This window comes from Pipra filicauda, unplaced genomic scaffold (assembly GCF_003945595.2).
Source record: "Pipra filicauda isolate LSUMZ 115617 unplaced genomic scaffold, ASM394559v2 scaffold272_size1030459_pilon, whole genome shotgun sequence".
NCBI lineage: Eukaryota > Metazoa > Chordata > Aves > Passeriformes > Pipridae > Pipra > Pipra filicauda.
In genome coordinates this window covers 205,516-231,569 of record NW_024104390.1, presented here as the reverse complement: position 1 = coordinate 231,569, position 26,054 = coordinate 205,516, and the positions used below count along the sequence as shown (strand labels likewise).

The 26,054-nt window shown below is 52.8% G+C and overlaps 1 protein-coding gene across 1 annotated transcript in view; it reads left to right on the top strand.

The window, feature by feature from the left end:
* Window positions 1-25,312, top strand: part of POLE (DNA polymerase epsilon, catalytic subunit) — a 31,200-nt gene extending 5,888 nt beyond the window's left edge. Inside the window, exons 13-48 of the mRNA XM_027730225.2 lie at window positions 521-634; window positions 1,099-1,311; window positions 2,034-2,141; window positions 2,847-2,975; window positions 3,792-3,894; window positions 3,995-4,141; window positions 4,734-4,879; window positions 5,667-5,815; window positions 6,195-6,287; window positions 6,960-7,104; window positions 7,578-7,735; window positions 10,046-10,241; window positions 12,507-12,721; window positions 12,981-13,083; window positions 13,288-13,368; window positions 13,444-13,566; window positions 13,654-13,872; window positions 14,189-14,398; window positions 15,559-15,702; window positions 16,036-16,176; window positions 18,101-18,254; window positions 18,335-18,441; window positions 19,460-19,636; window positions 20,007-20,230; window positions 20,378-20,598; window positions 21,188-21,392; window positions 21,766-21,939; window positions 22,209-22,334; window positions 22,766-22,898; window positions 23,001-23,196; window positions 23,286-23,417; window positions 23,522-23,715; window positions 23,894-24,094; window positions 24,367-24,492; window positions 24,619-24,708; window positions 24,936-25,312. Of these exons, the coding sequence (XP_027586026.2) occupies window positions 521-634; window positions 1,099-1,311; window positions 2,034-2,141; window positions 2,847-2,975; window positions 3,792-3,894; window positions 3,995-4,141; window positions 4,734-4,879; window positions 5,667-5,815; window positions 6,195-6,287; window positions 6,960-7,104; window positions 7,578-7,735; window positions 10,046-10,241; window positions 12,507-12,721; window positions 12,981-13,083; window positions 13,288-13,368; window positions 13,444-13,566; window positions 13,654-13,872; window positions 14,189-14,398; window positions 15,559-15,702; window positions 16,036-16,176; window positions 18,101-18,254; window positions 18,335-18,441; window positions 19,460-19,636; window positions 20,007-20,230; window positions 20,378-20,598; window positions 21,188-21,392; window positions 21,766-21,939; window positions 22,209-22,334; window positions 22,766-22,898; window positions 23,001-23,196; window positions 23,286-23,417; window positions 23,522-23,715; window positions 23,894-24,094; window positions 24,367-24,492; window positions 24,619-24,708; window positions 24,936-25,049 (5,511 nt within the window). The 3' untranslated portion in view covers window positions 25,050-25,312. The remainder of the gene's footprint in view (window positions 1-520; window positions 635-1,098; window positions 1,312-2,033; window positions 2,142-2,846; window positions 2,976-3,791; window positions 3,895-3,994; window positions 4,142-4,733; window positions 4,880-5,666; window positions 5,816-6,194; window positions 6,288-6,959; window positions 7,105-7,577; window positions 7,736-10,045; window positions 10,242-12,506; window positions 12,722-12,980; window positions 13,084-13,287; window positions 13,369-13,443; window positions 13,567-13,653; window positions 13,873-14,188; window positions 14,399-15,558; window positions 15,703-16,035; window positions 16,177-18,100; window positions 18,255-18,334; window positions 18,442-19,459; window positions 19,637-20,006; window positions 20,231-20,377; window positions 20,599-21,187; window positions 21,393-21,765; window positions 21,940-22,208; window positions 22,335-22,765; window positions 22,899-23,000; window positions 23,197-23,285; window positions 23,418-23,521; window positions 23,716-23,893; window positions 24,095-24,366; window positions 24,493-24,618; window positions 24,709-24,935) is intronic.
* The last annotated feature ends 742 nt before the right edge of the window (window positions 25,313-26,054 follow it).

Genomic DNA, 26,054 nt, shown 5'->3' with positions numbered 1-26,054 from the left:
GTTAAAAGTGGATTTTGAGAAGTGAACTCAATCTTTCTCCCCAAACTACCAATGCCTTAGAGCTCATGGGGAGAAGGAACAGGATTCTACTGAAGTTTTTCTGGCCCTGACGTTGTACTGTGCATTCTCTGCATTTATGTACACCAGTGTGAGGTGACAGGCACCACCGAAATCAGAAGCACTGTTAAGAGCTGATGAAGGGACAGGAGAGGGTTAGTGCTCCAGCTGTCATGGGCAGGGGTTCTGCTGAGCCCTAGAGCAGCTTCCTGAGTCCCAGACAGGGTGGATTCTGTGTCTTCCTGTTTCTTCCCAGTCAAAGATGACATGTCGCTGTGTGATTAGAGCTAGAGCAAAGTGGCTTTGGAAGTAACGTTCTTTGTAACCTAGGTTATGGAGAAATACACCTTTCCCTTCTTACTGCTGATACAAGGACGTCCAGCAGGAAGCAATGAAAGATCATTGTCACTGAGCTGCTCTGTCATGGGATTGGGATTAATTTGCCTCTCTCCTTCCCCAACAGACCCTGGCCACGTACTCAGTGTCTGATGCCGTTGCTACCTACTACATGTATATGAAGTATGTACATCCGTTCATTTTCGCCTTATGCACCATCATTCCCATGGAGCCTGATGAGGTGAGTGCTTTCCCAAAATGATGATTTCTTTGCCAGCTACGTCTCCATTGCTGCAGGGATGCTCTGGCCACAGATCTGATTCCCACTGCACCCTCTGCACCTGTGGCAGGGAGGAAGGGAGGGTGGATTTAGAGGCTACTCCTTTCTCCCACATCTCCTGGGATGTTTGGAGAGAGGTGTCTATGAGAAGATGACACCCAAGGTTGGTAGTGCAGGGCTGGAGCAGAAGGAAGTATGGCTGATGATGCCAAGTTCACTTGCAGTCATGGCCATGCAAAGCTGGGTCTCCTGATGGCTCCAAGCCACATCCAACCTTGCCTTGAACACTTCCAGGGATGGGGCAGCCACAGGCTTCTCTGGGCAACCTGTCCCACTCCCTCACCACCTGCGCAGACAAGAATTTCTTCCTAATATCTAAATCTACTTTTTTGAGTTTAAAACTGGCTTGGGTTTTTCTTCTGCAGGTGTTAAGAAAAGGATCGGGGACGCTGTGCGAGGCACTATTGATGGTTCAGGCCTATCATGCCAACATCATCTTCCCCAACAAGCAGGAGCAGGAATTCAACAAACTTACAGAAGATGGGCATGTGCTGGACTCGGAGACCTACGTGGGAGGCCACGTGGAAGCACTGGAATCTGGGGTCTTCCGCAGTGACATTCCCTGCCGCTTCAAAATGGTAAGGGACCAGCAGCTGGCCCCTGTCCTTGTGGAGCAGCATGGTTGGGAGTGATAACCAGTCCACTAGTGTTGGTATCTCCAGTGTGTCCCTGCTGGGCTTGGGCAGCACCTAGAATGACGGAATCAGTAGGGTTGGAAAAGCCCTCTAACATCATCAAGTCCGAGCATTAACTCAACACAGCCAAGGCCACCACTGAACCATCCACTTCCAGGGATGGTGATTTCATCAGTAGCCTGGACAGGCTGTTCCAGTGCTTGACAACTTCCAGGAGATCCCGGGCACATGAAGCTGGGCTGGGAATGGGTAGGAGGAGGCCTTCAGGTGGCCATCTGTGCTTCACTGGGAAAGCAAGTGTCACATGTGTCACGTACTGGAAGCAAGCCAGAGCTTGTTGACAGCAAGGGAGGATGGTGAGGTGGGGTTTTAGGTTTGTTTTTGAGCCAGTGGTTCTTGGAAGTTATGCCTCTGTCCCTTGGGGTTCTGTCCTCCCTCTGTCCTCCCTCCTAAACAAAGCTTCTTCTGAACCCTTCCTGAGGGTCTTTTACCTGTTCCTGGATCAGGTTGCTACCTTCATTACCTCCCCCCATGCCTCAGTATATCCCTTATAGCTTGTAGCTCCCCAAGCCAGGGCGGGACAGGGGTGCAGGGCAGGAGCTGCCAGTCTGCAGCCAGGGACAGCTGCCCACAGCCTCCTCACTGCCATCCCCACATCCCTGCAGAATCCTGCTGCCTTCGACTTCCTGGTGCAGCACGTGGAGAAGACGCTGCGGCACGCCATTGAGGAGGAGGAGGGTCTGCCCTTGGATCAGGTCACCAACTTCCAGGAGGTACAGCACCTGCAGCACAGCTGAGCTGGGTGGGAAGGGCTGGAGCTGCAGGTGTAAGTGCTTGTTTTGGTTCCATTTGTGCTCTACATGGAGAGACCAAGAAGCTCATCTATAGACTGAATCCATGAGGATCCCCTTGCCTGGACACTGGAGACCAGCCTGGGGATCAGGGTCTCTGTGCCATCTGAGGGATGCAGTTCCTGCTTTCCCGTTTGCAGGTTCAACCAGGAGCAAAGCTCTGAGAAAGCTGGAAAGGGATTAGGGATTTAGAGAGAAGGCAGACCTCTCAGATATCAAATACTCATGTTCTTCTTGTTCCCACTTTTTATCAGCTACAAAGTGCAGGTCACCCCTCTCCAAATCCAAGTCTGAAGTTTCTTGGAGGACAGCACCAGACTGGGGACTTCTGATCTTTGCTGTTGTCTCCATTAACCTATTTGCACTGAAAAAGTCCTTGATCGTGTTGCATTAGGAAGCAGCTGCTCCCTGCCTTGTACCCCTACAGAAAAGCTCACCTTTGAGGTCCAAACCAAAACCTAAAGCACTGGTGGTCAAGGATTCCCAGATCTCTCCTTTGGTCCTTTAGATCCATTCCCAGAATCTGTGGCAGGTATTCCTGTGAAGAAGTAAAGGATCAAATTCAACAAGTATTTGACTTAGTAACTCCTTCCTGCCTGAGTTTCACTTCCCTTTGTCTTGCCACAGATTTGTGATGAAATCAAGGTCAAACTGAATTCCTTGAAGGATGTCCCCAACAGAATTGAGTGTCCGCTTATATACCATCTGGACGTGGGGGCCATGTACCCCAACATCATTCTGACCAACAGGTTGCAGGTGGGTAACATCAACCTTCTGTTTCCTAATTTGAGATGACCTCGATCATCCCTCTTGATCCCCTTAATAGCAAGGGCTGAACTTTCTGCCCAGGGGAGGGGAAGCAGATAAGACTGGGTGTGAAATTCACTCAAGCTGCCACGGAATTACGGAATCACAGGATCATTTTGGTTGGAAAAACCCTCTAACACCATTGAGTCCAACCATTCCCTTATCGCTGCCAGAACTCCTACTAATCCGTGTACCCGAGTGGCCCATCCATATGGCTTTTAAATCCCTTCAGAGATGATGTCTCCACTACCACACTGGGCAGCCTGTGCCAGTGTCTGATCACCCTTTCAGTGAAGAAATTTTCCCTAATATCCAACCTAAACCTCCCCTGGCACAATTTGAGGCCCTTTCCTCACTTGTTGCCTGGGAGAAGAGGCCAACCCCCACCTGGCTGCACCCTCCTGTTAGGCAGTTGTAGAGAGTAAGGTGCCCCCTGAGCCTCCTTTTCTCCAGATTGATTTCCCCCAACTTCCTCAGTTGCTCCTCATCAGACTTGAGCTCCAGACCCTTCCCCAGCTCTGTTGCCCTTCTCCGGATACCAGGTCTGCAGAGACTGAGCTACAGCTTTAGCTAGGACTCTTCCCCCAAAAACAGTTGTTGTTTTGAGGGTTTTATATTCCAGAAAGGCTCCAGGAAGGGGAACTCACTGAGTACCATCTCTGCTGTTCACACCTGTGCTCTCTTGCTACTAGCACCTGTTCTGGCATGAATTGTCATTTGGGTACCTATTGCTTCTAACACCTGTATGTCTGTCACTGCGTCCAGCCCTCAGCTATGGTGGATGAAGCCACATGTGCTGCCTGTGACTTCAACAAGCCAGGTGCCAACTGCCAGCGCCGGATGACGTGGCAATGGAGAGGAGAGTTCAGTAAGTACGGGAAGGACCATGCAGTCCAGCCCACAGAGATGGAGTCAAATTCTCACTTCTCCCCTGATCGCTGGGGACTGATCACTGCCCTCCTCCGCAGTGCCTGCCAGCCGCAGCGAGTACCATCGCATCCAGCAGCAGCTGGAGTCAGAGAAGTTCCCTCCACTGTCCCCCGATGGACCACCCCGTGCCTTCCACGAACTCTCCCGGGAAGAACAGGCCAAGTATGAGAAAAAGCGCCTGGCAGGTAAAAAAAAAACAATCGAGGTCGTGGTCTGGGCAGTGTTTTGCAACCTGGACTGTGAGTGGTATTCAGCATTAGTGACCCCTCCCAGGGCTGTGGGGTGAGGTCAGACTGACTGGCCTCAGAACTTCTCAAGCTGTCAAGCAGACTCCTGTGTGCTTACAAAGAGGAGCCAGGCACTGGTACCTCTGTCAGTGTTTCCCTTTGTCTCTGGAGAGCCATGGATTTGAGCTGAAACACGAAGGGTTCCATTTTTTGTAAGGCTTCTAATTCAAGCCAGTTAATGAAAAGGAAACGTCAATGTTATCCCGTCACCTGGAGGGATGCCGTCCAGCAGAACCCTCCAGATGGCTGGGGGCAGAGCCTGAGTTTGCTAATGGGCCATACAATTAGTTTATTTCTGCCTTCGTCCTTGCATCTCCGTAATGAGGTGCTGCTTCTCTCCATGCTGGGATCTTCCTCTTCCTTTCCAGTAGGACTGTCCCCTGTTTACCAATGCCTGACGCTTAGCTGTCTCCGTGTCCCTACTATGCCTATCCCGCTGTAGCAGGGCAGCCAGCCCTGAGAACCTCCATCTGCCTCCTCCCTTGACCAGATTACTGCCGCAAGGCGTACAAGAAGATCCATGTCACCAAGGTGGAGGAGCGAGTCACCACCATTTGCCAGCGAGAGAACTCTTTCTATGTGGACACGGTGCGAGCGTTCCGGGACCGCCGCTATGAGTTCAAGGGGCTGCACAAGGTACCAAGCTTGTGCTCAGCTGCTGGTCAAACTTGTCTTGGCAAGGCCAGGGACCTCTTGTGTCTTGCTGAAAACCTCAAAGAATTACTCCATTGGCTTCCCACTGGCAGAGGGCAGGGTTAGATTAGTTATTGGGAAGAAATTTTTCCCTGTGAGGGTGGTGAGGCCCTGGCACAGGTTGCCCAAAGAAGCTGTGGCTGCCCCATCCCTGGGAGTGTTCAAAGCCCGGGTGGACAGGGCTTGAAGTAACCTGGTCTAGTGGAAGGTGTCCCTGCCCATGGCAGGGGATTGGAACGAGATGGTCTTTAAGGTCCCTTCCAACCCAAACCATTTTAGGAGACCCTGGGACTCTACCTCTGGCAGAGTTAATTAATGGGCCAGTTGCTTTGCAGTTCCTCCCAGATTCCTCTTCTGCTGTGAATCACAGGGCTGGCAGAGAGGCTTATTCTGCACTGGTGGTTCTGCTGTTAGCCAGATGTCATGGATTGCTGCAGGCAGTGTATTGGGTTCTTCCCTGCCCACATGTGGTGCAGCACAGCTGATGCTGGTTGCATTCTGATGGATGGTGGGAGCTACAGGTCCCTTCCGCTGAGTGACAAAGTGCCTCTGGACAACCCCTCCTGTGCTGCAAAAGAAAAGGGGATGTTTAACTCATGCCAGCTGATCTTCGGCAAAGATACTGCTCTAGAGTTGCAATGGTATACTGGGACTGAGTGGGAATCAGTGGGAATCACCACCACTGGTGGTGATGCGTGAAATCATCCTGGCTCTGCCTCTCACCGTGCAGGTGTGGAAGAAGAAGCTGTCAGCAGCAGTGGAGATGGGAGATGCCTCTGAAGTGAAACGCTGTAAGAACATGGAGATCCTCTATGAGTCCCTGCAGCTGGCCCACAAGTGCATCCTCAACTCCTTCTATGGATATGTTATGCGGAAAGGGTGAGTCTCCCCTAGGCAATCCAGTCTCCTCAAGAGAGGACCCTTGGAAACCAGGATTGTCTTGGTGAGGTATTCACTTGCTTCACCTGCTCCTGAAGCAATAAGATGAGGGTGGGTGCTGCCTGTACCTCTTGCTTCTACCCATGACTCCTCATCCTGGAGTCTCTTGCCAGACATTAAATTATGGGAATCTTGTCTGTTAGTGGGTCTCCAGCTTTTCTAGAGCATCATAAGTAGAGAACTTCATAGGAGAACAATGTTCCAGGGCCAGTGTTGATGTGTTTCTTGCCCTCCTTCCCCTGGGCATCTTCCTGCCCTTCCATAGCTGGATTTGGGAGGAAGCTTATTATGCTCTTCACTGTGACTTCTCTGCTCACAGAGCTCGCTGGTACTCCATGGAAATGGCTGGCATCGTCTGCTTCACAGGAGCAAATATCATCACCCAGGCCAGAGAGCTGATCGAGCAGATTGGGTGAGTGTGTGCTGAGCTGGAGATGAGCAGATGATCCATCTGCATCTAGGACAGATGTAGGAGCACCCAAGCTTTTGGGGGGATGGAGCACCTTTCCTATGAGGAAAGGCTGAGAAAGATGGGGGTGTTCAGCCTGGAGAAGAGAGCTTGGAGCCTTAGAGCCCCTTCTAGTGCCTAAAGGGCTCCAAGAGAGCTGGAGAGGGACTTGGGACAAGGGCCTGGAGTGACAAGACAAAGGGGAATGGCTTCACAGTGAAAGAGGGAAGGGTTAGGTGGAATACTGGGAAGAAATTCTTCCCTGTGAGGGTACTGAGGCCCTGACACAGGTTGCCCAGAGCAGCTGTGACTGCCCCATCCCTGGAAGCGTTCAAGGCCAGGTTGGACAGGGCTTGGAGCACCCTGGTCTAGTGGAAGGTGTCCCTGCCCATGGCAAGGGGTGGAACGAGATGAGCTTTGAGGTCCTTTCCAACCCAAACCAGTCTGGGACTCTGTGATTCTATGAACGTTCAGATTCCTGACACTGCTATGGTTATTCCGTTGTATTTGATTTTCTTTGCAGAAAGGAACAGAGAGTGGATGCAACAGGCTGCCGCTGCTTTTGTGGGGGACATAAAGCTGATCCTCACCTCTCATCCACTTTTCTCCTGACACTGGCCTTTATTCCTTCTTTAGGAGACCTCTGGAACTGGATACTGATGGGATTTGGTGTGTCCTCCCCAACAGCTTCCCAGAGAACTTTGTCATCAAATCAACCAATGCCAAGAAGCCGAAGGTGACCATCTCTTACCCGGGAGCCATGCTGAACATCCTGGTGAAGGTGAGTTTGACATCAGTCCAGGCCAGCTCTGCAGCTTGGGAAAAGAGATGGAGACCTGATGAGTGGGGAGAGCTCCTCTTCCATCCGCACTCCTCATGTAGCAAGAGGTGTCAGGGCTGATGGCCCTGGAGAGCATCTGAGCAGAGGGGGTGAGGCTCGACATCCTCCAGCAGAGAGGGGCAGTCTGTAAGAGGGCAGGTTTGGTGTATACTCACCTGTGCAGATAGGAAGTCCAGAGCAAGGTCTAAATACATCCTCTGCTCACTCCAGCATCTGTAAGACAAAAGAATATCGTTTCAGGGTCCAAAGCATTTTTCTTTTCAACAGGCAGGACAGATGTTTTGATTTTTGAGTCCTAAATTGTGCTGTTGTTCCCAGAGGGATCCCTTTGGGCAGGATGTGTCCTAGGGGCATCCCCTGGTGTGACCAGCCAGCTGTGGAGTGAAGCTGTTCTCCTGGGACTGTGCCCACAGGAAGGCTTCACCAATGACCAGTACCAGGAACTGCAGGACCCAGCCTCGCTCACCTACGTCACGCGCTCGGAGAACAGCATCTTTTTTGAAGTGGATGGTCCGTACCTGGCCATGATCCTGCCAGCTTCCAAAGAGGAGGGCAAGAAGCTGAAGAAAAGGTGAGATTTCAAAGCTTCAGGTTACCCTTTCCCTGAGTAACAGCGTGAGGATCTCGTTCCCTTTGTGCACCTGGGCACGTTGGTCTTTGCCCCCGTAGCCTGCAGCACGCTTGACTCACTGGCTTTAAATGGTAAGTTCCTTACATCGAATCATCTTTGAATACAGCTGCGCACTTGCCTCCAGTGCCATTCTATGGCAATAAATTTTAGCAGATAACAGCAAAATGACATTTCTCCAGCCTGGTGACCAGACATCTCCCTCTTTGGCTCTGAGGTGTGCAGGACAACTTTGACTTTCCTTCTGAGGATTTCTGCTTGCATTCAAGCTAATCTGATTAAACTCAGCAGTTGCTGCCTTCCTATCTCTCAGGAGTTCACAGACCTCCAGTAACACTTTCCCTAGGTGTTTCCCCTTCCTTCTCTGACTGTAAGAGGGACTGGATCCTGCCATTACTGTCACATTATAGGATAGTTGTACCCAAACTTCACTGCTTTCTCTGCCACCTCCTAACCAGGCACTTGAGCTAGAGCAGTAGTATCCAGTGTTTCAGGGGGCAACCAACAGACCTGGGTCTGGCTCCAAAAAATGCTGTCACTGCCCCGAGCACTCTCTGTCCTCACAATTATGTACTTCTTTGTGCTTAATCCCCCACAGGATGAGCACCAGCACACACCATCCTCTCTCAGCTTCCCTCCCCTCCCCACTGCAGGAGTCGAGGTAATGCCCAGCTCTGAGCAGGCTGTGCTTGTAGGACTCCTCTCAGGGCCTTTAGTTTCCAGTAGGTTGGGGATGTTAGAAATAGCATGTATTTCCGGTCACTTTCCATGCAAAAGGGCCTGAAGGTAGAGGAAGGAAAGGGAATGTGAGTAGGTAGGAGAAGGGCTGGCCAAGCCACGTAGGTTTGAGTATTCCCTGTCCTCACTGTTGGTTCCCATAAGAACAGGGCTGTGAAAGGCAAAAACAATGCAAGAGAAGAAGCAAGAGGGAGGAGTGTTCCTTAGGTGTGGCATGGCTACATCCAGTTTCCTCTGAACCCCTCTGCCACTATTGGAGTTGACAGAGTTTCCTTCTTCTCTCTAAACCTCTTCCTAATATCTTCATTTCCCCACCTGGCCTCTCACCTCCCACCCTTGTGTACAACTACTTGTGTACAGTTAAGATCATTCTCCACCGAGTAAGATCACTCCACACCCACAGTGCTCTATCCAGGTCAGGGTTCCTCAGCACAAGAAACATGTGGCTTCTGGAGCAGGTCGAGAGGAGGCCACAGAGATGCTCCAAGGGCTGGAGCCCCTCTGTTCTGGAGACAGGCTGGGAGAACTGGGGGTGTTCAGCCTGGAGAGGAGAAGGCTCCAGGGAGACCTGAGAGCCCCTTCCAGTGCCTAAAGGGGCTCCAAGAGAGCTGGAGAGGGACTTGTGACAAGGCCTGGAGTGACAGGACAAGGGGGAATGGCTTTACAGAGAAAGAGGACAGGTTAGATGGGATATTGGGAAGAAATTCTCTCTGAGTGTGATGAGGCCCTAGCCCAGGTTTCCCAGAGAAGCTGTGGCTGCCCCATTCCTGGAAGTGTTCAAGACCAGGTTGCACAGGGCTTGGAGCAACCTGGTCTAGTGGAAGGTGTGCCTGCCTGTCCCAAGGTGGGACAGGATGATCTTTAGCTCCCTTTCACTATGGTTCTATGAATCAGTGTGGGTGAGCTGGGGCAAGAACGGATGTGCTTTTCTAGACCAAGTTGAAGTGGTTGCTAGAGCAGCTGTTAGATATTTGAGACTATCCAGATGCCCCCATGTCTCCTCTGAATGCACTGGATGATGGCTGTGATGGGTTAGTGAAACTCCATGAGAAGGAAATGGAAGTAGGTTAGATCATCTTATTCTGCCAATAAGATATTCCATACCATGCTATGTCAACTCCAACAGAAACAGAAAGGAAACCAGTGCTCTCTTCTTTTCTGGTTGCCAAGCTAGTTTCAGGGAAGAAAGCATCAGTTGTTCGGGAAGTATTTTCTTTTTTAGCTCTTTGTTGTATACATACTGCCTATAATGCCTATCTTCGTGTAATATAAATAATATTTCTTAGCAGTTTCGGTTTCTCATAGTTTTTTTTCCTTTTCCTCTCTCCTTCCCCCCCCGTCCGCTTTCTCTGCAGGGACATGGGCGCAGGCCTAGTGGATACCTGGTGTTCAGCCAAAGTAAACCATTACAATGGCACAATGGCGTAGGGAGAAGAGCCCTGGCAGGAGGGACACCAGCGGAATCCTGACTTGTCCCTTGGTACAGGCCAGGTTTGCTCACACTGTCTCTCCCAGGTACGCGGTGTTCAACGAGGATGGGTCCCTGGCTGAGCTGAAGGGGTTTGAGGTGAAGCGCAGGGGAGAGCTGCAGCTGGTGAAGATATTCCAGTCATCTGTGTTCGAAGCCTTTCTGAAAGGCAGCACGTTGGAAGAGGTCTATGCTTCGGTGGCCAAGGTGGCTGATTACTGGCTGGACGTACTATACAGCAAGGTAGGCACAGCTCAGCATGTCTGTGCTCCAAGGTGGAGCCTGGGAAGAGCGTCCAGGCTGGCTAAGCACTGTGGGGAGGGTGGACTTTGCTTGCACGGAGTTGGTGGTCCCTTGTGCCTCTTTCACAGCTTTGCTCAGTCAGTTCGTAGATGACACTGAGCTGGGCAGGAGTGTTGATCTGGTGGAGAGCAGGAGGCTCTGCAGAGGGATCTGGACAGGCTGGATCCATAGGCCGAGGCCAGTGGTGTAAGTTTCAAACAAGACCAAGTGCCAGGTCCTGCATTTGGGTCACAATAACCCCATGATTGGGGGCAGAGGGGCTGGAAAGGTGCCCGTCAGGAAAGGCCCTGGGGTTGCTGGTCAACAGCAGCTGAACATGAGCCCAGGTGTGCCCAGGTGAGCAAGAGACCAATGGCTGCTAGGCTGTACCAGCCATGGTATGGCAGCAGGACCAGGACAGTGCTCCTCCCCTGCGCTGGGTGCTCCTGAGGCACCTCCAGTCTGGGGGTCAGTTTTGGGCCCCTCACAACAAGACATTAAGGGGCTGGAGCGTGCCCAGAGATGGGCAAGGGAGCTGGGGAAGGGGCTGGAGCACAAGTCTGATGAGGAGCAGCTAGGGAGGCCCATCCTGGAGAAAAGGAGATTCAGGGGGGACCTTCTTGCTCTCTACAACTCCCTGACAGGACAGTGGAGCCAGGTGGGGATCGGGCTCTGCTCCCAGGGAACAAGGGGAAGGATGAGAGGATGGCCTCAAGTTGTACCAGGGAAGTATAAGTTGAATAATAGGGAAAATTTCATCCCCAACAGGATTGTCCAGCCCTGGCACAGGTGCCATGGGCAGTAGGGGAGTCACCATCCCTAGAAGAATTTAAAAGCTGTATGGATGTGGCACCTGGGGAGTGGTTGGACTTGGAGGACTTTTCAACCTGAATTATTCTGTGATTCTATGAAACCAGAGGGTGAGAGGGACAGAGTGCATGGCTGGATCCTTGTCACGACCCACCGGTCAGCTACATGATGTTCATTATAAATTCTCATCGGGCTGAATAAGGAAACTGGACATGGGTCAGGAAACTCATGTTTTTATTGTACAATTCCCATAACTCCAGCAACCAGCACACTGCTTAGATTCAAAAGGTAGTGGCTAACAAGCCAATTCTTACCATAGACTTCCACAAGAGTGGAGGCAAATGAGCCCTTAATTTTGTATGGAACACTTCAATAAGTTCTCAACTCCCACCTCAAACTCCTGCAAAAGGCACTGGCTCACAAGCCACAATACACCAATATTCAAGGTGATGGCTAAAAAGCCACAACACACCATTACACAAGCTCCCCGCTACCACAAGAGAGTTCGTTACAGAGTAGAATATGATAGCTGTGCTTTGCTCAGGCAAAGCAAGGGAAGAAAACAAAGAATATCACTAGTCCTTAGATCCTGTGTTCATCCTGCCATGTGGATGGTTTGGAGCTGGGGCAAACAATGAGATAAAGAAAGTGAAAGAGAGGAGAAAGAAGAGAGAAAAAAGGAAGAGAAAGGGGGGACCCAACCTGCTCCCTTCTGTAGTTAACCTGGTGCATGCCTCTTATGTAAACCAGACTTTTTGCGCTGATTTGTTCATGCATGCACAGCTAGCCCTTTGAGCCCTCCTCCTGGAAGTAAGTTGGATGGGGAAATTGAGCATGAATCTCAAGGTGGAACTGGACGTTCACGGTTGATTCTGAGTTGGAAGGGACCCACAGGGATCATCAAGTCCAACCCTTAAGTGAGTGGCCCATTCAGGGATTGAACCTGTGACCTTGGTGTTATTGGCACCATGCTCTAGCCCACTGAGAGTCTTCTAAGTATTGTATATGTTATTGCATACAATCCAATAAGTTGGCTTAGAACACACTGACTCACTCCTCCAAGCACACCTTTCCTGTAGCAATACTTTGAATGTTTTAAGACAAAAAAGGCTTAGGTCTGGTCCTCTACACTCCTTCATTTTGTGATGGTGTTGTACAACAAGTTCTTGGTGAGCACAGCTTTGCGTGCACAACACAAAGCTGTGTTGTCACAGCCCAGCGTGGCACAAACTGGTGCCAGCCTCAAACCCATGCTCCCTCTTTTCTATAGATCCTACTTGCAGCTGCTACAGGAAGCAGTTCTCAGGCTCCATGTAAAGAGACACACCAGCTGGGTGTAGGTGCTTCCTCTTCCTGACAGCAGCAAGGTTTGATCGTTAGGTTTTTGCTGACTTTGGGTTTTTCCCTCCCTTTCAGGCTGCCAACATGCCCGATTCAGAGCTATTTGAGCTCATCTCAGAGAACCGCTCCATGTCACGCAAGCTGGAGGACTATGGGGAGCAGAAGTCCACCTCCATCAGCACTGCCAAGCGCCTGGCAGAGTTTTTGGGGGACCAGATGGTGAAAGACGCAGGGCTGAGCTGTCGCTTCATCATTTCTAAGAAACCAGAGGGTTCTCCAGTCACCGAGAGGTAACCCCACCTGGAGGGGCCAGGGCTTCTGGAAGTGTGGGAGCAATCAAGAGGGGACAGGCAGGTATCAGGAAGGGAGGGAGCTGGTATGTTGTAGTCAGGTGGTCATCTGAATCTGGCACAGACCACGAGCAGGGTGACGGGTAACATCATACAGCCCAGTGGCCTCTCGGGGATGGGAGAAAAAGCCTGGAGGGTCTCCACAGGCTGGGAGAGAGGACTGTGGAGTGCTAGGACATTGTTTCCCTGCCTTCCCCAGAGCCATCCCCCTTGCCATCTTCCAAGCCGAGCCCAGCGTGCGCAAACACTACCTCCGAAAATGGCTGAAGAGCCCCTCACTGCAGGACTTCAACATCCGTGCGGTGAGTGAGGTGTCCATGCAGATGGCCTGGGATATGGGATATGGGATAGGGGCTTGTCCCTTCAGAGGTACCACCTGGGCAGTGGCTTCTTGCACTCACAAAGCAGGGTGCTGGGGTGGGAGGTCCTACAAGGTTGTTTGATCCTACGTCTGGCTGCACTTCTGCTTGGCTTTCTTCACTGCCCAAACTTTGCCCTCTTCCTAGATCCTGGACTGGGACTACTACATTGAAAGACTGGGCAGCACAATCCAGAAAATCATCACCATTCCTGCAGCCCTGCAGCAGGTATGAGGCAGTGGGGGAGTGGGCAGAGGAGGGTTTTGGGCAAGAGACTCGGTCTGATATGGAGCCACTCTCCAGGTAAAGAACCCAGTGCCACGGGTCCGGCACCCAGACTGGCTCCACAAGAAACTCCTGGAGAAGAATGACGTGTACAAACAGAAAAAAATCAACGAGCTCTTCATTTTGGAAGGCAAGAGACAGGTGAAAAGGGTGAGGGGAAGGTACTGGTTGTGCTGATGGGGCTCTACTCCTGCAGCCCCCATCCTCCCGCTGTCCTTGCTCCCTCAGGTCCTCGCCAACCAGCCTGTGGAGGGGATGACCAGCTCACAAGTTGGTGACATAGAGGACTTTGGGGCTGTCAAGATCCCTCAGCCACTGATTCCTATTGCAAATAAGCGGAAGCGCATCCCTGCTGCAGAGGAAAGCCAACAGCTGTCCCAGGACCTGGAGCTGTCCCAGTCCTGGCGGGAGATCCTGGGCCCACCTCCACCCCTGGGCACCACCAAGGTAGGTGAAGCAGATTTATAGCAGATCGTGCAGGGGATGCCTCGCAACTGCGCTTGTCCATCAAGGCAGCTTGGATGCTGCCAGGAACAAGCTGTGGGTCTCCCTAAACCCTCTGCACATACATGGCTCAGGGATACAAAGAGAAATATAACCAGGAGACAGAAATACAACCACTGGTTGAGAAAAAGGGGGGGTGACTTTGCAGCTGGGGCAGGAATGTAGTGTGGGTCTGGGGGCTGGAGGGCTGGGCTGTATGGCATGGCGGTGTGGAGCTGGGAAGCCTGTGCTGTTTCATACATGCTGTCAACCCACTCAGGAAGAGCGGCTGGTCTGGCTGCGCTTCCACCAGAAGAAGTGGGAGCTGCAGGCTCGGCAGCGGCGGGAGCGGCGGAAGAGACGGCGGCTGGAGGACGGCGGGGTGGGGGCAGGTGGAGGAGTGGTCCGCGATGCCTCCTCCAAGGGGCTGAGCAGCTACTTGCGCCGGACAGCACGCAGCATCCTGGACTTGCCGTGGCAGGTCGTGCAGGTACCAGGGAAGGAACCTGCCACAGAGCAGCCCAGGGTACAACCCTCACATTTACACTCTCTGTGGTCAAACAGTGAAGTTCAGGAACCCTGACCCCAACGCCATGCAGGTGTTAGCCCTGTGGAGTTCAGGTGGGGCTGCAGACCCTCAGGCTCATGCACATCTGGATGGAAACAGGCACCCACAAGGTCATTCTTGGTGAATCTGGGATGTGTGTGTAGATCTGCCAGTGGGGCAGCTCCAGTTCGGCTCATGGACAGCACTGGGCAGTCAGAGAACCACAGAAATATCTGAGGCCAGAGGCAACTCTGGGTCCCTCTGGTCCAATTCTCTGCTCAGCCAGGGCTGCCTAGAGCCAGGGGCCCAGGGCCATGTCCAGGAATATCTCTAAGGATGGAGAATGCACATCTTCCCTGGGCATCCTGGGCCAGGGCTTGGTCACTCTCACAGGGAGAAAGTGTTTCTGACGTGTAGAGGGACCCTCCTGCATTACAGTCTGTGCCCACGGTATCTGGTTCTGCCATTGGATACTTTTGGGAAGAGCCAGGCTCTGTCCTAGAGAGGTTAGGTATATAAGTGGATGAGATCCCACTGAGCTTCTTCTACTCAGGGATGGACAGTCCCAGCTCTCTGAGCCTTTTCTCATGTGAAAGATGCTCCAGGCCCTTCTTCATCCTTGTAGCCCTTCACTGGACTCTATTTACTACGTCCATGTCCGGTGCTGAGGAGTCCAACACTGGGCACAGGATTCCAGTGGTACCTGAAAGCATACAGTGTACAAACGAAGAGGTGGGGTAGTGCCACCCAGGTGTTTTCACAAACCTTTGTTATGCATGGCCACCTAAGCCCAGCCCCTGTCACCGCTTCATCCTCCAGAAAGGCCTCAGAGCTGCAGGTCCAGCACATCAGAGTAAATTGGGTGACATCATCCCCTGGAGTTTGTTGGCCTGCCTGAGGCAGTTTTCTTCGTGGTACCCTGGTACAGTAATAGGACACAGGTACTCCAGAGCTGAGAGCGATGACTCTCTTTAAGACCCTCCCTCTCTTTTTGGCCACTAGCTGAACACATAGATCCTCAGAGTGCTCCACAGCATAGATGTAAGCACTGATGGCTTGTTGGATCTCCTGCTAACGCTGACCTCGTCCCCTGTGTCCTGCAGATCGCCGAGACCAGCCAGCCTGGGCTGTTCCGGCTGTGGGCAGTGATAGGGAGTGACCTGCACTGCATCAAGCTGAGCATCCCCCGTGTCTTCTATGTCAACCAGCGCGTCCCAAAGCCAGAGGAGGGGACAGCCTACAGGAAGGTGAGGACCTGTCCCTTTTGGAAGGGGAAGCAGCCACTTGTGTTGAGATGAGACACTTCACCTCCCCTGCAAGGAGGTATTACAAACATCTGCCTTGCAACACCTCACTGTCCCATTCCATGAATATCCCTCATCCAGGCCCTAGTCCTTCTGCTAATCCCAGCCTGCCTGGAAAGCAGGTTCTGTGTTACAGGAATTTGTAACGTGCATGAGCATAACTCACTGATTTCCTTAGGAGAGAGGAGCACCAGGAGATAAGCTCAGAGCCTAGCTCCTGGCAGCGGTGCCACATGGTGGGATGTGTCCCAATAATCTTGTCCCTTTCCTTGGCAGGTGAACAGGATCCTGCCCCGCTCAAACTTGGTTTACAACCTGTACGAGTACTCTGTCCCCGAAGACATGTACCAAGAGCACATCAACGAAATTAATGCGGATCTCTCTGCTCCGGACATCGAGGGAGTGTATGAGACACAGGTAACTCCTCCAGGTGCTCGTTTTTAAGGATTGCTGAGCAGTAGCTCATTAGGTGAGTGCCAGTGGCAAGACATCAAAAATCCAAGACCCTGGACAGTAGAGAACGGGGGGATATAGATATGCTTATATGGACAGAGTATCAGAATGTGAGTTACGGTGTGTCAGGGAAAGGGGCTTCAGTTTATTTGGAGTTAAGAAACTTAGGAGAAAGAAGGTATCTAATAAGCAGAACTGGTGATCTTCCTCTAAACTAATCCAGAAAACCAGCCTGCTTTGAAACCAGGAAACAGAAGGGGTATTTGGTGTAAAGCTGGGAGAAAAGTGTAGGCCACACTGTTGTGGAGGCTACACTGAGTGGAGTTAAAGAAAGCATAAAGGCAGGTGAATTTGATACTAAAATGCACAATAGGATTATTATGGATCAAAAGTCTTTGCCTGAGTAGGACAAGCTTGGTGTGAGCAGAGGTGCCACTGGCTTTGAATGCTCTCTGAGATGCAGGAGGCTGCAAGGGCAAAAGGAACATCACAGAGTTAGGAGACTTCAGCTACTGATGTTACTGGTATAACCTATTCCAGTGGGGCATGGTGAAAGAAATCATTTTTAGTCACCTTAAATTTCTGCTTTTGGAGAATTTGGACAAAGGTCCCACAAGGCAAGGCACAACTCTTAATGATTACATGGAGCCTGTGAAATCCTGTGGTGATGAGAAAGGTTGAACCATATATGCCATCAGCAATTGAAAATGGTGCCTACTAAACCTTACTGATGTTTAGTAAGCAGCACCCAAAATTTACTTCAGATTACTCTGCCAAAGTGAGTAACATGTACCCAAATTCATCATATCTGTAGACCTTCCTCTAGCAAACCGAGTCCTCTCCGCTCCCATGGTGTTTAATAAGTGGGAAGAGGAAAAATCAAGAAACTTAAGGGGAAACTAAAATGAGAGGCTAAAGTAAAACAAGGGGCGTGGAGAAGTTTTAAAAATATTAAGGAAATTAGATGATCATGGGGTAGCAGCATCTGTCCTGTGAGGGGAGGCTGAGTGAGCTGGACTGTGCAACCAGAAGGAAGAGAGGCTCAAGGGGACCTGCTCGACAGGAACAGGGGAGGAGAGGAGCCAGGCTCTGCTCTGGTGCCCAGGAGAGAACAGGAGGCAGTAGGCACAACCTGAAACATGGGAAATTCTGTGTAAATATATGAAAACACTTGTCTTGTAAGGGTGGTCGAGCAGGTTGCCCAGCGGGTTGTGAAACTTCCATCCTCAGAGACACACATAACCCAGATGGACAAAGACCTGGGCAAGCAAGGAATGATCTGTCTTGATCTTTAAGCTGCAATGCAATTCTGAGCCTGATCCTACAAAATGTAGCAGGAGTGACCTAGGAGGATGCGAGGGAGGGAACAGTTTCCCTGCAGGGATGGGGCTTAGATGGGAATGCTTCAGCATGCTGAAGAGATGTGAAAATGGGATGTACTAGGGATCTGTACAACTAAAACTGGCATAAGGGAAGAGCAGTCAGGCAAGAAATGTTTATTTATTGGTTCTCATTGGTTTGGGAAGAGGTCCCTCAGCAAGCCATTCAGGAGTAGTCTCCTGCAGAGGTGGAGTTGACAGCTACAGGATTAAAAAAACAGGGTGGATCTGTGATGGACCTCCCACTATGCCAATTATCTGGAGCCTCTGCCTTAGAGTGCCAAGCCACAAGTTGCAGAGCTGCAAGATTGCCCAAATATTGCTCCACGTGTCCTCCAAAGTACCTTGATGGTGGAATGTGGGGCTAGATAGGAACACGTGGATTTTGAGATACCTGTTATGGTATGTCATACTTGTGGTTTTTAAACTGAGTTGTTCTAGGTTTGCAACTCCCAAGAGGAGCTTAGTAACAGAGCATTGTTCCATCACATCTCTCCCCATCATTCCAGGTGCCACTGCTCTTCCGTGCCCTGTCCCACCTGGGCTGTGTGTGTATGGTCAGCAGGCAGCTCATCCAGCACCTGGCAGGGCGAGAAGCTGAAACTTTCGACATCGAGCACCTGGAGATGCGGTCGCTGGCCCAGTTCACTTACCTAGAGCCAGGTGAGGCATCCTGAGAGTGGGGCTCCTGGGGCATCCAAGATCTCACACCCATGGGTACCACTAGTGCTCTGTGTCCCTAGGAAGCATTCGCCACATCTACCTGTACCACAGCTCCCAGGGCAGCAAGGCACTCCTGGGCCTCTTCATCCCCTCACAGCGCAAAGCTTCCGTCTTTGTGCTGGACAAGGTAAGGGGCACTGTGAAGGGTGGGGGATCTGGGGTGCTGGTGGGTGAGAGGCTGGACATGCCCTGGCTGTGTGCACTGTCAGCCCAGAAACCCCCCATGCCCTGGGCTGATCCCACAGCATGGGCAGCAGGGGAGAGGGGACTCTACCGCTCTGCCCCCTCTGGTGAGACACCCCTGCAGAGCTGCCTCCAGCCCTGGGGGCCCAGCATAGGAAGGACGTGGAGCTGCTGGAGCGAGTCCAGAGGAGGACACGGAGATGCTTCCAAGGCTGGAGCCCCTCTGCTCTGGAGCCAGGCTGGGAGAGCTGGAGGTGTTCAGCCTGGAAAAGAGGAGGCTCCAGGGAGACCTTAGAGCCCCTTCCAGTGCCTAAAGGGGCCCCAAGAGAGCTAGAGAGTGACTTTGGACAAGGGATGGAAGTGATAGGACAAGGGGGAATGGCTTTACAGAGAAAGAGGACAGGTTAGATGGGATATTGGGAAGAAATTCTTCCCTGTGAGGGTGCTAAGGCCCTGGCACAGGTTTCCCAGAGCAGCTGTGACTGCTCCATTCCTGGAAGTGTTCAAGGCCAGGTTGGACAGGGCTTGGACCAACCTGGTCTAATTGACCCCAAGTTGTGCCAGGGGACATTTAGGTTGCATGTTAGGAAAAACTTCATGGAAAGAGTTGTCAATCCCTGGAACAGGCTGCCCAGGGCAGTGGTGGAATCACCATCCCTGGAGGGATTTAAAAGCCATGTAGATGTGGCACTTGGGGACATGAGTTAGTGGTGACCTTGGCAGTGCTGGGTGAGCAGTTGGACTTGATCTTAAAGGTTTTTTCCAACTCGAACGATTCTGTGTTTATATGGTGTCCCTGCCCATGGCAGGGAGTTGGACTAGATGACTTTTAAAGTCCCTTCCACTCCAAACCATTCCATGGTAGGGTCAGGCAGCGAGAGGTTTCTCTGTGCATTGCCCCTGGCACCGCGCATCCTGGGGTGTCTCTCCCCCTGTTCTGACCCAGTCACCCTTGCACCCAGGTACGCAGCAACCAGATGCCAAATCTCACCACCCTGTTCTCAGCGGAGCGTGCAGCTCTGCTGGAAAAGGTGGGCGAGGAGCTGCTGCCCCCAGACAAGCACACCTTTGAGGTGCGTGCTGAGACTGACCTCAAGGCCATCTACAGAGGAGTCCAGCGGCTGCTGCTGGGCTACAAGGTGAGATGAAGGTGGGAGGTTTTCGTGGGACCATGGGGACTAAGGAGAGGGTGGAAGGCACTGGTGCATGAGTTCCAACAGCACCTGTACATAACTTCTGAGCCCAAGGTCAAGGGTCAAAGTGGGTGCTGTGTTTTACTTGGGGATCTTACCTGGGGCAGTACCAGCAGCAAGGCCACCTCAGGATCTCTCTCCATCTCTGTGCTCAGCTGGAGAGTTGGTGGCATGGAGGCGAGTGGGCGCTTCAGGAACGCTGAGGTTTGCTCCCCACTGTGGGGACCTGCTGTGGGGACAGGGCACCCAACACTGCCAGCTTCCTGCTGAGCAGGTTAGAGGCGTACCAGGACATATCCCTTTCTCCTTGGTGCAGGATGAGCGCCGGGGCCCCACGCTGGTGGCTGTGCAGTCCAACAGTGACCTGAAACGACTGGCAAGTGGGATTCCCATCATCGAGGAGTTCCCCTTGGTCCCCATCCAGCTGGTGGATGATGTCAGCTACTCAGTCCTGGACTGGCAGCGCCATGCCGCCCGCCGCATGATCCGTCACTATCTCAACCTGGACACTTGCCTCTCCCAGGCTTTTGAGATGAGCAGGTGCCATTGGTGGCCATGTTCCCCTGAGGCTGCCGTGCCCTCAGTGGGATGACAGGAGCTGCTTCATCCCTTGAGGGTACAGGCATGGTCCTTGTTTTCCTTGCAGACATGCTCACCCCGATGACCACTTACCTCTCTGTGCCCCAGGTACTACCACATCCCCATTGGGAACCTCCCTGATGACATCTCCACTTTTGGCTCTGACCTGTTCTTCTCACGCCACCTCCGTCATCACAACCACCTGCTGTGGCTGTCCCCCACAGCCCGCCCTGACCTGGGGGGAAAGGAGGCTGATGACAACCGCCTTGTCATGGAGTTTGATGAGAGAGCCTCAGTGGAAATCAACAACCCTGGCTGCTACTCCACAGGTAAGGAGGGAAGAGGGTTGTAGCACTGAGTAGGGCAGAGCTGGATCCTGCTTTATGAGTCCTGCAGAGGGGTGGATGTGGTCCCGAAAGAGTCTCTGTGGTGACAGCTGTTACCAGCAACTTTTGGGTTTCAGCATCAGTCTGGGCAAGGTGGATGCTAAAGGCATGTCCTGGGACAGGGGAGGCTCACCTATGACATGTGCAGGCATCAAAATATGGGTTCTTTATCAATGAGCAATGACAATAGCACTTGGCAGACCACCTGCAACATGTCAGCCCAAGCTCACCTGGTCATCCCTGGTGACCTTGGGACAGGTCTCTCTTAAGCAGAGGCAGCTTGAGTGTATTCAGTTCTTCTGAATGCCACTCCTGCAGCTTCCAGGAAAAATTGGTGGTCCCTAGAGGGTCAGTAGGTCCAAATCTTGTGGGAAGACAAGGTCTGGTTGAGACAGTCATGCCTATGAAAGCATCTCCCTGCTCAGTGCAGCTGCACCTATAGAACACCTTGTACCTGTGAAAAGCACTTCTGGCAGCAGCAAGGGAGGGTGTCCCTGGTCCTTTCCCTGCTGACAGTTGTGTCTGCTCTTAGTGTGTCTGGAGCTGGATATCCAGAGCCTGGCTGTGAACACCGTGTTGCAGTCCCACCACGTGAATGACATGGAAGGAGGCTCCAGCATGAGCATCAGCTTTGACGTGATTCAGCAGGCATCCCTAGAGGACATGGTGACAGGGAACCAAGCTTCCAACATTCCAGCCAGCTATGATGAGACTGCCCTCTGCTCCAACACTTTCAGGTATGGCTTAAGGGGCAGCAGGAGGTAGAGCACGTGGTCTCCATTCTGGCAGAGCCCCTCAGGACCAGGTCTCGAGGGCAGAGCAGGTGTCTTCTCCCACACATTGGAAGATCCTGAGCTCAGAGCTGCCTGGGGCATCAGCCAGCAGATGTATAGGGATGTTGGTGAAGACTTTGCTCTTCCTGTTTCTCCTTTCTTCGTGCTCCACCAGGTTATGGAGTCACATACTTACCCTATGGCTCATGTGCCAGGGCCTGGACAAGGGAGTTTCTGCTCTGAATCCTCCAGTGTATCTGAAAACATGTTCCTATTGGGAAGGTGGAAGGAGTTGCTGGTAGCTGGTGGGGTGATGCTGCTCTCTGCTTGCTGGCAGGATCCTGAAGAGCATGGTGGTGAGCTGGGTGAAGGAGATCACACAGTACCACAACGTCTATGCAGACAACCAGGTCATTCACTTTTACCGCTGGCTCCGCTCTCCTTCCTCCCTGCTCTATGACCCAGCGCTTCACCGCACACTCCACAACATGATGAAGAAGCTTTTCCTGCAGTAAGTGAGGCCTGGAGTGTGCCAGGCTGACAGATGGGGAAGGGACAGATGTGACGTTAGTGACCAGGATGCTGGTGCCCACAATGATCCTCCAAAAGAGGTGGGCAGTAGAGTGCAGTGGACCTCTCATCCTCTTTGGGTGATCTCCCTTGAGCATTGTTGCTGCACGTTGACTCCTGACTGATGGATCAGCACGTCTTCCATGGGTTGCATCTGCGCCTTGGACATTGCTTTCCCACCCACTGACCCCGCTCTGTGCCCTGCTACAGGCTGGTGGCTGAGTTCAAGCGCCTGGGCTCCTCCGTGGTCTACGCCAACTTCAACCGCATCATCCTGTGCACCAAGAAGCGGCGCATTGAGGATGCCATCAGCTACATGGAGTACATCATCAACAGGTGGGGTGCACCTGGAGATGTGACTCCCAGGTGGTAGGGCTGGGGCAGGGTTCAGGCTAGGAAGGAGAATGCTGATTTTTTTTGCGTTCTAATGGGCCTCAGAACTCAATTTATTACTTTTTTTTTGTGAAGCTACTGAAGGGACAAGGCTTCCCAATTTTCTTACTGTCACGCCTGGAGTAGAGATCTGTCCTCTATAGGCAGTATTCTTGTAAGATTCAATCCAGAAGAGACGTTTAGGAGAATCTGAAATGCCCCATAACTCGTCCCTTGGCTGCTTCTCAGCATACCAGCTGTGGTACAGGCACCTCGACAGTGATAGGATGGGAGAGGGGACACCCCTCTCTCCTGGCCAGCACCACCTCCCCACGGTGTCCCATAGAGAAGGGATGATGCCAACACAAGGACTGACTGCAGTCTCTTCCCTCTAGCATCCACTCCAAGGAGATCTTCCATTCTCTGACTATATCGTTCTCCCGCTGCTGGGAGTTTCTTCTCTGGATGGACCCAGCAAATTATGGAGGTATCAAGGGAAAAGTGGATTCTCGCATCCACTACAGAGAGGTAAGAGATGGGAAGCATCCAGTCCTCTGGGAGCAGGGTCCTGGGGTTGAGTGGAGTGGGGAGGTGTTGGCTGGACATGAGAAAACACTACAGCATCACTAGCTCCTCCAGAAGAACACCGGTAAGAGGCAAGCATTAGAAGAGGACAGTGAGGAAGAGGAGGAGGAGGTGGCAAGGGAAGAAGAAGAGGAGGAAGGGGAGCCAGATGTGGAGGAGCTCCTGGAGAACAACTGGAACATCGCGCAGTTCCTGCCCCAGGCTGCCTCCTGCCAGAGCTACTTCTTGATGATTGTGTCAGGTGAGTAGTCATGAGGAGGGGATGAGGTCATTGTGCCCCCTCAGTGCCAGCTCCAGGCAGGAGCTGGAGCCTTGCCCATGTCTCCCCAGCCTACATTGTGGCCGTGTACCACAGCATGAAGGAGGAGTTGCGACGTAACACTCCCGGGAGCACCCCCATCAAGAGGAGGAGCACCAGCCAGATGTCCCAGGAGGGTCTGGGGGAGCTGGGGGCCATGCCTGGTGAGTGCTGAGCCCCAGGACAGCCCTGCTGCAGGCAGAGAGCCACCCACCTCGTCCTCATGTGCCACCAATCAGTTCAAGCGCTCTGTGCTTCATCCCTCTAGGCATGATCACCTTCTCACAGGATTATGTGGCCAATGAGCTCACCCAGAGCTTCTTCACCATCACCCAGAAGATCCAGAAGAAGATGGCTGGTTCCCGCAATGCTACAGAGCCTTCAGACATGTTTCCTGTCCTGCCTGGCTCCTACCTGCCACTCAACAACCCAGCCCTGGAGTTCATCAAATATGTTTGCAAGGTCAGCAGGCTGGGCCAGGCCACTTGGCTGAAAGTTTGGGGTCCGGGGCTGCAGCTTTCTGCCAGGAGAGATCTACAATCACTTTGCCATGCTCTGCATTCATATGAGGTCACAAGGATACAAGCTGTCCTGCTAAGGACACTCTGCTGGTAGGCTTACCTGGCTCTTATCCTTGCAGGTCCTCTCCCTCGATGTCAACATAACCAACCAGGTGAACAAACTGCACCGGGACCTGCTGCGCCTCATCGAGGTGGGCGAGTTCTCGGAAGCAGCCCAGTTTCAGGACCCATGCCGCTCCTATGTGCTTCCTGAGGTCATCTGCAGGAACTGCAACTTCTGCAGGGACCTGGACCTGTGCAAAGACCCTGCCGTCTCCCAGGTGCAGCCTCTTTCCTAGGGATACCAGAGGCCCCAGTACAGCAGTCCATCACTTTACTCATTTTATCTCTGAACCTTTTTGCTTTACAACTCTACTTGCTGCTCATGATCACCCTCACCTAAAGCAAATTTTCTGTTCATCTTTTCTACCTGTGTGTTATGGGTCTGAGCATCCCTGGGCTTTGGCTCATGTTCTGTTCCTCTTCAGAAACCAGTTCCACCATCCCAGTGCATTGGACTCGTGGTGCTCACCTCCCTCTCTTTTGCCCCTAGGATGGGTCGGTGCTTCCCGGATGGGTCTGCCCCAGCTGCCAGGTGCAGTATGACACCAATGCCATTGAGATGGCGCTGGTGGAAGCCCTGCAGAAGAAGCTGATGGCCTTTGTGCTGCAGGACCTGGTAAGTGCACAAATTTCCCCCCTCCACCCATTCCTGTGACTGTCTGAAGCCAGACACATTCACTCTGCCCCTGGCAGAGGGGCTTGGCCTCATCTCCTGGCCCACCTGAACCGCTTTGGCCTGCAGATTTGCAAGAAGTGTCACGGTGTGAAGGAGATGCACATGCCCGTGTACTGCAGCTGCGCTGGAGACTTCACCCTCACCATCTCCTCTCAGGTACTTCAGCACCTGCCCAGCCCAGCCCTAGGCCAGCAGCTTGGCAAGGGACAGCAAGGAGCCCTACAGTGCCCTGTGCCTCCTCCTGATGCTGCTCTAACTGCATGTCCCCTGGCATCTGCTGAGCTGCCCTCTGCCCTACCAGCCCTGCCCAGCCACTCCCTTAGAGCCCCCCACTGCCTGGGGTGCTGGGCAGTCTCCTTCCCTCCCTGCTTCCTTCTCACCAGACCTTCACTGACCACATCAGCGTCTTCCAGAACATCGCCCGGCACTACGGCATGTCCTACCTGCTGGAAACCATTGAATGGCTGCTGCACACCAACCCCCAGCTCCAGCAGTGAGGGCTGGGCTGCTCCTCCTGCCTACTCTGTGCTCTATCATCCATGGAGAGCAGTCCTGGACCCCCTTGGCCATGGAGATGCTGTGCACCCCTCCTGCAGCAAGGAAGGGGAAGCAGAGCTGTGCCTGGGACTGGGCTGTCCTGCCCCCAGCTGCCTGGTGGGGCCTGGGAGGCTCCAGGGGCTGAAGCTGGGCTCCCCACATCTGTGCTGGCCCCCAGGTGTGGTTTTAATGTTGCATTTCTGTAAATAAATGGGTTGTAGAAGGCAGGTGTAGCTTTTGGGGGGCAGGGAAGCAGGGGCTGTGGCTCACCCCTGGATGATGCCTGCAGCTGAGGGGGCACAAGCTGTGTCCTTGCTGGGCAGGATGGACCAGGGACCTGTTCCTGTCTGATCCCTAGGCAGGGGGGCTGCAGCCTGGCCATGCCCCCAGTGGTCCCCCTCCAGCTCCAGGGGAAGGGGCTGCAGCACTGGACCCTAATGTGACAGTGGCTCCCTGCCAGCGAGTGTGTGTCTGGTGTATCCTGCATTCTGGTTACTGCCTTCAGCCAGGCTCTGTCTCCTGCTCCTGCCCTTTGGGGGAAGAAGCCCCAAGGGCTGCAGGCAGAGCTCTGCCTGTACTTCGAGTCTTGGCTCTTCTCTCTGGATGATGCCAAGATGCAGTCGGAGCTGACTTCTTCCAGTGACACTGCCCTGGTGGGGCAATGCCTCCCTAACCAAGGCAGCGGAGCCCAGCAGTGCACTCCTGCCTGCCTCAGCAGGTTCTGCAGGCAGCAGGGTTGGGGTCCAGAGGGAGCTGAGAGGACCTTATCCTGTTCCTGCATCCATGCAGCAGGACAAGCAGCCCCAGGTCCCCACCATGGAGCTGTATCAGGGCAGGTTTAGGCTGGATATTGGGAAAAGGTTCTTCCCCAAAAGGTGTTTGGGCACTGGAACAGACTTCTGAGGGCAGTGGTCACGGCCCCAAGGCTGGCAGAGCTCAAGGAGCCTTTGGACAATTCTCTGAGG